Source organism: Cnephaeus nilssonii (assembly GCF_951640355.1).
Source record: "Cnephaeus nilssonii genome assembly, chromosome: 4".
NCBI classification, from domain to species: domain Eukaryota; kingdom Metazoa; phylum Chordata; class Mammalia; order Chiroptera; family Vespertilionidae; genus Cnephaeus; species Cnephaeus nilssonii.
The window spans coordinates 56675949-56689130 of NC_137075.1; the positions used below are offsets into that span (position 1 = coordinate 56675949).

At 38.6% G+C, this 13182-nt stretch overlaps 1 protein-coding gene across 2 annotated transcripts in view; it reads right to left on the reverse strand.

The window, feature by feature from the left end:
* The window catches only part of NEDD4 (NEDD4 E3 ubiquitin protein ligase), a 116951-nt gene that overhangs the window by 70333 nt on the left and 33436 nt on the right, over positions 1–13182 (reverse strand). For both annotated transcript variants that reach the window (XM_079767565.1, XM_079767564.1), the window contains exon 5: positions 6991–7044. In XM_079767565.1, coding sequence (XP_079623691.1) covers positions 6991–7044 — 54 coding nt within the window. The remainder of the gene's footprint in view (positions 1–6990; positions 7045–13182) is intronic.

Sequence of the window (13182 nt, forward strand, 5' to 3'; positions counted from 1 at the left end):
GGTTGTGATTTTGTACATATATTTTTTTCTGCTTTGTATTTATTTAACCTTTACTTTATTTTCAGTTTACTAGGTAATAAAAGTTTAATATTTTAATTTCTGTCCCAAATGTCATAGACCAAGGCTGGTACCCTATTTGAAAGAAACAAATTTATTTTTAAATAATACTCTAGGGTATATTTAAACCCCTTACCTGAATTTTATAGCTGGAACTCCAGTAATAAATATATACTGGCTCATTCATAGGAAAGTAAAATAGTTCAGTTGTTTACACCACATGGTACTACACCCAAGTTGTATTTTTCTAAGTAAGGTTTTTTTTTTCCTCTAAGTAAAAGCAAATATGTAAAATATATACTTGTACTTTGTTTAAAAAAGAAAACTCCATAAGACAGATCTGTTCTCAGTCAAAATTTTCTAAACAGTTTTTAAAATCAATTAAGACAGGGAAAAATAAAAACATGAAATTAATTAAATTATATTTCCGACTAGAATAAAACAAAACAGTACTATGTTTCAGAATGTACACAATAAATTATAAATGTAGTAATAAAATTATTATATTTTTTGTTTTACATAATCTATTGCCTTTATAATTTTACAGATTCAGTAAATATTCCCTTACTTTTTCTTTATAGAAGGAAAGTTGTAATCTTTTCACTTTGCTTTCAAATGACTTCAGCTTTCCTTCTTCAATTAAGTTGGGGATCTGATAATTTAAAGAATGGATCACTTCTAACAGAGATCTAATCAGTGAGATCTGACTGCTCATTCCTGTGACTTAAAACTTCCAGTTCATAAGCAAAGAAAGCTCCCCTGGTTGTTCATATAAAATAATGAACCTCAAGTATTTGGCCAGATAAATGTTTTCTCTTTGGTAAGCTTCACTATAAACACCAGTTTCATGTCCCCTAACTAGATTTTAAGCTTCCAGAAGTGTGAGGGCCATAACTAAACATTTCTTCTGAGCTCATGCTGGGTACAAAGTAAGCATGAAGTAACTAACACCAGAGAGGTGGCTGGACAGATGGATGAATGGTCACCGCAGTAACTCCAGCTGCCTAATGCTTTCTTTCAGTATATACATACTAGAGGCCCAGTGCACGAAAGTCGTGCACGGGTAGGGTCCCTCGGCCTGGCCGGTGATCAGGGCCAACTGGGGCCTTCCTTCCCCCGGCTGCTGGCCGCCAGCCGGGGCCTTCCTTCATTCCACACACATCATAGCAAGCGGTCAAACTCCCGGTTGGTCGAACTCCCAAGGGGACAATGTACAAATTAGCCTTTCATTATATAGGATTTTTTTAATTTATTGATTAAGGTATTACATATGTGTCCTTATCCCCCCATTGCATCCCCTCCCCTCCCCCCCCCCACTCATGCCCTGGTGTCTATGTCCATTGGTTAGGCTTATATGCATGCATATAAGTCCTTTAATTGATCTCTCCCCCTTACCTCCACCCTCCCCTACCTTCCCTCTGAGGTTTGACAGACTGACCGATGCTTCTCTGTTTCTGGATCTGTTTTTGTTCATCAGTTTATGTTGTTGATTATATTCCACAAATGAGTGAGATCATGTGATATTTACCTTTTTCTAACTGGCTTATTTCGCTTAGCATAATGCTCTCCACACAACAATCCAAAATCTTTGGGACACAGTGAAAGCAGTCCTGAGAGGGAAGTTTATAGCTCTACAGGCCTACCTCAAAAAAAAAACAAAAACAAGAAAAAATGGTAATAAATCATCTAACTCTACAACTTAAAGAATTAGAAAGAGAGCAATAAGAAAAGCACAGAGTGAGCAGAAGGAAGGATATAATAAAGATCAGAGCAGAAATAAATGACATAGAGACCAAAAAAATAATACAAAAGATCAATGAAACCAAGAGCTGATTCTTTTAAAGGATAAACAAGATTGATGAACCTCTAGCTAGGCTCACCAAGAAGCAAAGAGAGAGGACCAAAATAAACAAAATCAGAAATGAAAGAGGCGAAATAACAACAGACCCCACAGATATACAAAGGATTGTTAAAAAAAATACTATGAACAACTCTATTCCAACAAACTAGACAACCTAGAGGAAATGGACATATTCCTGGAAAAATACAACCTTCCAAAACTCAATCAGGAAGAATGTAAAAATCTCAATAGGCAGATAACTATGGAGGAAATTGAAGCAGACATCAAAAAGCTTCCAGCAAACAAAAGCCCAGGGCCAGATGGCTTCACAGGGGAGTTTTACCAAACATTCAAAGAAGAACTAAAACCTATCCTCCTCAGACTATTCCAAAAAATTCAAGAGGAAGGAACACTTCCAAACTCTTTCTATGAAGCCAGTATTACCCTAATCCCAAAACCAGATAAAGACAATACAATGAAAGAGAATTACAGGCCAATATCCCTCATGAACATAGATGCCAAAATCTTCAACAAAATTCTAGCAAATCAGATCCAGCAGTACATCAGAAAGATCATACACCATGACCAAGTACGATTTATCCCAGGGATGCAAGGATGGTACAATGTCCGCAAATCAATAAACGTGATACATCACATAAACAAATTGAGAGATAAAAATCACATAGTCATATCAATTGATGCAGAAAAAGCATTTGACAAAAATCCAACATCCTTTCTTGATTAAAAAAAAAACTCAGAAAAATGGGAATAGAGGGAACATACGTCAACATAATAAAAGCCTTATATGACAAACCTGCAGCCAACATCATACTCAATGGGCAAAAACTAAAACCATTTCACCTAAGAACAGGAATGAGATAGGGATGCCCACTTTCACCACTCCTTTTCGACATAGTACTGGAAGTGCTAGCCATAGCAATTAGACAAGAAGAAGAAATAAAAGGTATCCAAATTGGAAAAGAAGTAAAACTGTCATTATTCACAGATGACATGATACTGTACATAGAAAACCCTAAAGACTCCATCAAAAAATTATTAGACTTAATAAATGAATTCGGCAATGTAGCAGGATACAAAATTAATGCCCAGAAATCTATGGCATTTTTATACACCAAAAGTGAACTTACAGAAAGAGAGATTTAAAAAACAATCCCATTTACCATCGTACCAAAAGAATTGATACCTAGGAATAAACTTAAATAAGGAGGTATATAGGATTTTTTAAGTTGATCCAGCTACTACTCTAAAGAAATACAAAAAGCACTACAGCTGGACAAGAAGAAATGATGCTTGAAAATTTTGCAGAGGCCCTGGCCAGTGTGACAGTTGATTGAATGTCGTCCCATGTAACGAGAGGTCGCCGGTTAGACTCCCTGTCAGGGCACATGCCCAGTAGGGGGGCATGCAGGAGGCAGCCAATCATTGATGTTTCTATCTCTCTCTCTCCCTCTCCCTTCCTCTCTGAAATCCATAAAAACATATTTTAAAAAATTAAGTTTGTGCTCTTCAATGTACATTTCCAAAGAGAATTTTCTAGGAAATGAATACATTCTTAATTTAGTTCTGAATGCTACAGGACAATAAAGATAAAATGACATTTACAGTGGAATAGAACATTTATTGCTATATAATCAAGCCTGTTACTCCACAAATGGCTATTGTTTGTATGACATCTCAGGTAATGTGTACATTTCAGTTTCCTGCTCGAACTAGCAACAAATCAGAGGATTAGAATGACGCATACCACCTTGTTCTAATTACTTCTTGCTCCCTTTTTCTAGTAAAGTGAGCTTGAGAAAAGCTGTGTCTCTACGGCACAGCGGAGTATGTAGCACAGTAGATACCGTAATGGTATACCTTGGTGAATGTGAAATACATGGTGTCAGAGAGCCATTACAGAGTGAGTCCATGAATGTTAAATAACACTTTATTTTTGAATCATGATGGAAAATTTTCTGAGTGCTTTGATAGCCACTGTCTAATTTTATCATCACAATATATTTATCAGGTAGGTAGGGCAAATGTTGTTATCACCATTTTTTTAAACATGAGAAAATGTTTTCAGAAGGATTGAATGACTTGTCCAGGGCTACAAGCAGGTAGGACTTGGTTTGGAAATCTATACTATCCCAATCAATGCATTCTTTTGTTTTTGTTTTCAGCTTTAAAGGTTTTTAGAATTTTTTATATATCATGCTTACAACTCCAGAAATATCCCATCATTAATATCAGAGACAATGCTCTTTTTTTTCCTTTGGACACATCATGATTCCCTGTGAAGTACTCTATCCATATTAAACAATCAAGGAGTTGAATGCACCGATCAGAGTATGAGAATGTCAATTTTTGCAATGAAGAAAGTGTCATGCCATACTGAAGTTACTGGCAAAAAAAGCCTAGACAACTAGGGTGAAAAGCACAAACATGAGATATCCCTTCTTGTGGACAATGCAAACAACACATAAAGAATGTACCCAAGAATCAGGGAGAAATTCACATCAGTGTCAATAACAACAGAAAAGTAACACAGTAATACCGCAACCCAGGAATTCAACCCTAAATATGAATATTAGAGATATGCTCAGGAAACATAGCAAGAATTTTTATCAGGTGGTAACAGCAAAAAAACTGGAACAACACTAACACTATGAAGGTGGATAAATGCATAAATTCAGATATTATGGTATTAAGGAAAACTATGCATCAGTGAAAATGTATTATGGATCAATCTGACAAATATAACATTAACCAAAAACCATGCCACAGAGGAATATACAGAGTGATACTGTTTTAATAAATTAAAAAATATGCAAAAGGAAACTATGTTTTTTTTAGGAATACATATATGCATGTTAAAAATATTTAAAGCAAAAAATGATAAACACAATATTTAAGGTGATATACTACTTGTGGAGGAAGAAAAGGAGATGCTATTGGGAAGGGATACAGGGGGGTTTGAAGATCTTGGTAATGTTCTAGTTCTTAAGTTGAGTAATACAATGCACAGATATTTGTCTTATTATTTAAAATAAAAATTGCCGAAACCGGTTTGGCTCAGTGGATAGAGCATCAGCCTGCGGACTCAAAGGTCCCGGGTTCGATTCCGGTCAAGGGCATGTACCTTGGTTGCGGGCACATCCCCAGTAGGGGGTGTGCAAGAGGCAGCTGATTGATGTTTCTCTCTCATCGATGTTTCTAACTCTCTATCCCACTCTCTTCCTCTCTGTAGAAAATCAATAAAAAATATATTTAAAAAAAATAAATAAAAAATAAAAATTATGTTATACTTTTTGTATGTATATTCACAATTTAAAAATGTCAATACTAAATTTCATCTGGTCCTATCTAGAAGGAAAACAGATTTGTAGAGACAGAGGGGGAAAAACATTCACTATTCTATGGAAAAAGCAAAAATATAAACAGAAAAAAAAGCTCTGCAATTGCCCTGGCCGGTTTGGCTTAATGCATATAGTGTCAGCCCTGGGACCAAAGGGTCTCAGGTTTGATTCCTGGCCAAGGGCACCTACCTCAGTTGCAGGTTTGACCCCTGGCTCTGGTAGGGGCACATGTGGGAGGCAACCAGTCAATGTGTGTAGGGAGCGGTTATAGGGTTAAGCCTCGGACTGACCTGCTGGCAAAGCCGCAAACAAGTCCCAGCTTAGAGGGCACAGCCCTCTTAGCATAATTAAGCTTGATCTTGTGACTACTCCCTAGATCTTTCCTGGGTAGCTAATGGGCTGTGGGAGGTGCAGCAAGTGCTGCCCAAACAAGTGAAACTTACAAGAACATTGTAGATTACCTTGTTTACCTCTGACTATAAAATAAAGCATCAGCTTGCAGTCTGGATCTGTTCTGTGGTCTCAGTCACGCACAGAAGATCCACCTAGACCCAGCTTATTCTCTTTGTCTTTTCTTCATCCTTCGCCAGCCCTCCCTCAGGCTCGCAGAACCCTTGGCTGTGCTGGTGCGGCACAAATGTGTCTCTCTCACACTGATCTCTCTCTCTCTCTCTCTCTCTCTCCCTTCTACTCTCTCTCTCTGAAAATCAATTGAAAAAAATATCCTTGGGTAAAGATTTTTTTTAAAAAAGCTCTGCAACTGACCATATTGATAACCAAATCATCTATATCTGCCACTCAGTCTTAAAATATTAGATTGCCAATCAGTGATGAAATCCACTTTGGCAGCAAAAAAAGGACAACTGCATATTACAGGGCTAATTAATAGATTTTATTTGAAATATCTTCAGTTACTAGTGTAGTTAAATTTATTAAGAAAAATACATATTATGTAGTCTAATACTAAAAACAGGTTCTTAAAAAAAAATCCAGTGTCTTTGTTATCTAAAAAATGAATAAAACTGTTTAACTTTTTTTTTTTTTGGTGCTTCTGTTTAATCACAGATAAGCTTTGAACACATAACACTGTTCTTGTACCTTCATATTCAAATCTTACAGGTTTAACATGAGTAAGAGGGTTTGAAATAGGATCCCAAAGAGACAAAATTAGGAAGAGGAAAGAGCGTCAAGATAGTCTTTAGGAAATCAGAAATTATAACTATCATTAAAAAAAATAAAATCAGGTTTAACTTTGCCTTTTGCCTCTGTAAGAGCTGATGATCTTTTAGAGGACTTAATTTTATTGACGTAAAGAGGATAGCTTTCCTCCATAGCTGAGTGGGGATAAGAGAGTGGATAGGATGTTGTAACTGGATACAGGTAACCCCCCAAAATCCACTGGAGTGAGGAGACACAACCCTGGACCACTGACCAGGGTACAAGGATGAGAGTCGGAGAAGGCAAGACAAAGAGATAAGCTTTCCTGTCATCTCCTGTCACAATAGGCTTTGAGGAAGACCTTGTAACCTACTGAGAACTGACAATCAGGAGAGGGACCTGGGAGGAGAATGAAAGGAGAAAAATAAATTGTAGCTACCTCACCATATTGCCCAGATTCTCCATAACCACCCCAAATCATCTCCATATTATCATAGATTCCCAAACCACTTTTCCTTGCTGCTTGGCTGAAATACACCTTTGCTTCATATCTCTCACCCATACAATAAAACTTACCAATCGATTTTCATCAAATACTTCAAAAAGAAGCCGGTGCTGCTGAGGATGGACCTAAGGAAGAGAAACACAACCGTCCTTTAACGACAAGTGGACATCCCCACAGAGACTGAGAAGAAATGCCTGAAATTGGTGCCATTTCCTAATTCCTATTCTTTCCAAGATACTGGTATTTTCAGTTACAGGGGATACTTAATACAAAAGCAGACCAGTCACATGTCCCCCGTTTTCTAATGATTTTACCATAACAGCAAAGTGGATTTGGTTGCATATTTATCCAATTTTTTCAAAATAGGATTAAAGGAAGTAAAAAAAACATTTAAAAAATTTATTTAAATGTTTGCCTGCACTTAAAAATATAGACTAGATTTAAAACTCTTATTATCAACTTTATTTACTCACTTCATATTTATCAGATTGGAACTACCCAAACTGGGTGCTGCTTTTATGGGAACTAGTGTCTGAATCCTTTCAGTACTGACTTGATAAAGGAATTTGTTGTTTCTACTATAAAGAGTACAGCCCGCTGGCATGGCACAGTGGTTGAGCATCCACCCATGAACCAGGGAGGTCACAGTTTGATACCCAGTCAGGGCACATGCCCAGGTTGTGGGCTCGATCCTCAGTGTGGGGCATGTAGGAGGCAGTCGATCAATGATTTTCTCTCATCATTGATGTTTCTATCTCTCTCTCCCTTCATCTCTGAAATCAATAAAAATATATATATTTTTTAAAGTACAGGAGCAGTCAAAAAGTATAAACTGAGTTTTCACTTACTGTTTATATTTTACACATGAGTAAAAATTAACATGCAGTATTTTATTTTTCAAAGCTGATGCTTTCATTTTTGCTGAAGTATTTCAACAAAATCTACTTAATATTTGAAATAAGTCAGAGAAAGACAAATACCATATGATTTCACTTTTTATGTGGAATTAAAAAAAATGAACAAACTCATAAATACAGAGAACAAATTGATGGTTGCCATCAATAGGAGGGAGTTGGGGGACTGGATGAAAAAGGTGAAGAGATTAAGCAGTACAAATTTCCAGTTTAAAACAGTCATGGGGATGTAAAGTACAGAATAGGGAGTATAGTCAATACTATCTTAATAACTGTGCATGGGGTTAGATGGGTACTAAACATATTGGGATGATCACCTAGTAAGTTATATAATGTCTAATTATGTTATAATTACTATGTTGTACAACTGAAACTAATAGAATATTGAAAACAATTTTTAAATTATATTTTTTCAAGTGTTTGATATAAAAAAACAAAGAAAATTTTAATAATATTTATACATAAGCTAGAGGCCCGGTGCACGAATTCATGTACGGGTGGTGTCCCTTGGCCTGGCCAGCGATCAAGGTCAATGGGGGGCCGGCCAGCCGGGGGGAGGTACTCCAGTAGGTTGGCCAGCCTGCCCCCCAATTGGGACCTATGGGAGGGCCAGTCGGCAGTGAGGAGTGACCATGGGAAGTTGGCTGGCCAGTTGGGGGGCTGGCTAGCCGGGGGGAGGGGCCACAGGCGGTTGGTGGTCAGTGCGTGTCATAGCGACTAGTCAACCGGTCGTTCCGGTAGTTTTGGTCATTTGGATGAAATGGTCACTTAGGCTTTTACATATATAGATTATCTTACACATTTTATACAGGTTAAAATGTGTAAGATAATAGAAAAATATCTATATATATGTATCTATAGGTATATATAGATATAGATATATAGATATAGATATAGAGATCTGCCTGGTTTCTGACACAGGCTTCTGAAACCCTTGTAATTTCCTGGGTCATAGGGGTGTCTTTTATTCTAATGAGGTGACTCTGGGTGGCTCCAGGATGAGGGCTGGTCACCAGAAAGAACAAGCCATGACTGGGAGCTTGGAATTTTCAACCCCAACCCTCATTCTCTTGAGAAGAGAGGAGGTTTGAAAATGGAATTAATGATCGATCATGCCTATGTGGTAAAGCCTCCAGAAAACATCACAAAAGGGTTTGAAGAGCTTCAGGTTTACACATCCAAGTACCAGAAGGGTGGTACACACCAACTCCACAGGTACCCTCCCAGACCTCACCCTGTGTATCCCTTCACCTGGCTGTTTGTCTGTATTCTTTATTATTTCCTTTAATAAACTGGCAAACATAGATAAGTGTTTCTCTGAGTTCTGCGAGCTGTTGTGGCAAATTAATGGAACTTGAGGAGGGGGTCATGGGAACATCTGATTTCTAGCCAAGTCAGACAGAAGTTGAGGGTAACTTGGGGACCTACTACTTTCGACTGGTATCTGAAATGAGGTCAGGCTTGGGGGGCTGAGCCCTGAACCTGTGGGATCTGACACTATTTCCCGGAAGGTAGTGTCAGAATTGAGCTAAAATGTAGGACGCTCAGTCGGGTGTCGCACAGAATTGCCTGGTGTGGGGAAAATAACCTCCACATGTTTGGTGACCAGACGTATCAGAAGCGAAATACTGTTTGTGAGTAAAAAGGAAAAACACAGGAAGTGAAACACTAGAATTATTTTTCCAATGATAAATATATTTCCCTACTCAGGCTAATACAAGATGATGTATAAAAACTTCTCACATTTGGGATGATTTTTCCCCTATGGTAAATATATTGCATTAAAAAATGTGATATGTTAATACTTTGCTTTACATATCAAAAGTATTGATAGCCCTTATAAAAATCTGTAAGTGTGACAGAGCTACTTAGATACCTAACCCAATGTCCACTCTCACTTCCTTCTGAGAACATAATCCTGATTTTATCTGCAGTGATGTGCCCAAAGACACCACAACACTGCAGAACTCTGGGGGATAACTGTTTTTATTTGAAGTATAACATATATTCAGTAAAGCATAATGTATACTTTATACTTAAACTAGAGGCCCGGTGCATGAAATTCGTGCATGGGGTGGGGGGTCCCCTCAGCCCAGCCTGCACTCTCTCCAATCCGGGACCCCTCAGGGGATGTCCAACTGCCGGTTTAGGCCCTCTCACAATCCTGGACCGCTGGCTCCTAATCGCTCACCTGCCTCCCTGCCTGGTCACCCCTAACTGCCCCCCCACTGGCCTGGTCACCCCTTACTGCCCCCCCCCCCCGCCAGCCTGGTCACCTGTAACTGCCTCCCTCCCCCCCCGCCCCGACCTGGTCACCCCATGCAGCCTGCTGTTCAATTGTTTGGTCGTCTCTCACTAACCCCCCTGCCAGCCTGGTTGCCAGACACAGCCTGCTTGTTCAGTCATTTGGTTGTCCCTCACTAACCCCCCTGCCGGCCTGGAGGGTGTGAGGGTCAATTTGCATATTACCTCTTTATTATATAGGATATATACAGCATGGTGATTTTTTTTTTTACTGTGTCATCATCACCCAGATCAAAATATCAAATACTCCATTTTATTTTATGTACTGTTTTCCATGTGAATAGTGCCCTATGGACTCTGAATATGTCTATCTAAAAATGATTCCTTTGCACGTAAGGGTGACCAGGGAGGCCAACCTGATGGTAGTCTTTGGACGGGATTTCTGGCAGAGCTCTTTAAATGGGGCTGTCTCAACTGGGACAGATGTTCCTCAGGCCCTTTGCATTTCTCTTTCCTGCCTGGAACTTGGATGGGATAGCTGGCACTCCTGCAGCCGTATTGGAACCATGGAACAACTCTGAGGAAGGAGACCCAATCGAGAGCTAGACACCAGGGGGACAGAAAAATAGTGTAAGATAATAATCTTTTCTAAGAACACGTAGAGGAAGTTTCGGGGAAGAGATGAAATTTGAGCTGAGACTTGAAAGATGGGAAGAATTTGAAAAAGAAAGGAGAGAGAACATTCACAGCAAGATGATGGCATGAGGAAAGACATGGTGACAGAATGAACATGCTCAATGGAGCTCAATAAGAACATTTTTTTGTGATTAGAAAGTGACAAGAAAAATATTAGTTAGGGTAGAGCCAGGCTGAAGTAATTGAACTCCAAAAAAAGAGTTAAGATTTGCTTGGTAGGGAAGAAAAAAAAAAAAAGCTTTTAAAGGAAAAATGACATGATGTAGGTCCTATGTAAGTATTATTTTTGTCAAGTGATACATAAAATGAACCGGACTGGAGAGGGACCCTGGGGTCCACAGGGACTGTAGTGCGGTAATTCAGGCACAAAGGGAAGAGAGCTCTGCCTGGGACTGTCCCCGGGAGAATACGGAGGGAGACAATGCCATGAAAAACATTTTGAGGGGGAAATCAGAAGTCTCAGTGTCTATCAAAGTACCTGGCAGACACTGTAGACATTAAATATAAAAATGAATATTCTAGTCAGGCCTATTGGCTCCGTGGTTGAACATCAATCCAGGTAGGGTACATGCCTGGGTTGTGGGCTTGATCCCCAGTAGGGTGTTCAAGAGGCAGCCGACCGATGATTCTCTCTCATCATTGATGTTTCTATCTCTCTCTTCCTCTCCTTTCCTCTCTCGCTGAAATCATTAAAAACATATATAAACAAACAAACAAAAAAACCAATGAATATTCTAAGAAAATAGGAATAGTGTCTGATCTAATGAGGCCTCTGCTGTCCTGGTTCAGGCCTTAACGAATAGCTTCCTAGCAGGATTTTCCCCACAACTATCCTCTCTTTTCAATCTATCTTTCCTACTTAAACTGGAGTGACTTACCCTAAAAGACAGTTTGGGCCATGTTTCCTGCCCAACTCAAAACTTATTCCTAACGGCCCAAAGAATAAAATCCAAACCTGAGCATGGAATGATGCTTCTGAGCTGAGTCCAATTTGCCTTTCCAGGCCTGTCTCCTACCACTGTCCCCCTGCCCAGCCAAATACACTAAAACAGACTCTACTCACTGCTTACTGAGCAGGTGCTGTGAAAGAATTAGGTTATGCAAACTATGCCATGTGGGCCTAACTCAGCCACCTGCTTTTTTTTTTTCCTATAGCCCATAAGATAATAATGTTTTTTATATTTTTAAATGGATACATAATAGCCTCAATTATTGCCTCCTGGCTGGCGACACCTAAAATATTTACTAACTGGCCCTTTAAGAAAACATCTGCTGACCTCTGTCCTAAGACATTCACTGTATGTTATCTATTAATTTCTCTCCTATGTATCTACAATGGTACTGAATAAAACCATCCTTGGAAGATGTGAGAAAGTCTCTCAAACCACTTTCTGTGTTCTGTGGGTCACATGAGGATACTGGCTGAGAAAGATATAATTCAGTTTGGGCAGCCCTGTATCCAACTAGCTGGAATCCCCAAACAACATTATGTACGGAGGAAAGAACATTATTACAGAAATTATTCACAAATAAAATTTCAGAGCTGAAGAGAAACAGTTGTCTTTAAACTGAAACGTCTACCAAAGGCCCAACACAATGAATTTTTAAAACTGTACACACACAGCGTATCACTATGAAATTTTAAAACCCTGGGATAAAGACAATTACCAAATCAGACGTTTCAACTATAACACAATGCCCAGTGATGTAAAGGCAATGCCTTCAAGTTTCTCAGGAAAGATTATTTTCAGCCTAGACGAGAGTATGTGAGGGGCCAAACTACTGGCCAAACAGAAGTTGGCTATTTACTCGTCTATTATGGCTGGAAGTCAGTTTGGGACATGAATGTATGAGCTATTGAGCAATATGGGAATAATGACCAGAAAACAAACAAAAACAGTTAAAAAGCGGTCCCTTAAGAGAAGCAGGGAGGATGGGGCACCAAAGTCTGTTGCTATTCACTATAAGCCCCTTTACAGTACCTCATTTTTAAGCTATGTGTGAATTCTTTGATGAGGTGTTTTTTTTTTATAAATGTATTAAAAATAGGATTAAACCTATGGTCAGAAAAAATAGTTCAGAGGGTCATATTTATAGGAAAGATGAGAGCAGAAGAAATAAAAATATTGACCATAGGTCTCCTGAAAAAAGGATAAGTATGTAAGTCTGTAAATGCATAAAAGAGTAGAAAATAAACCTTGCTAGAGGAGTAACCAAATTTTTAAAGAAGAACAAAAGTATTGGTAAATGTCAAGTTGTTCCATGCTGTTCATAAAAAAACTGAAGTGCCTGGAAATTTAGCTGGTGGGTTCTGGGGAAAACAATGTAGGCATATTTTTAAAAATAGCTTTATTGAGATTTAATTCAAATATCAGACAAATGGCCCACCGAAAGTGTACAATTCAATTA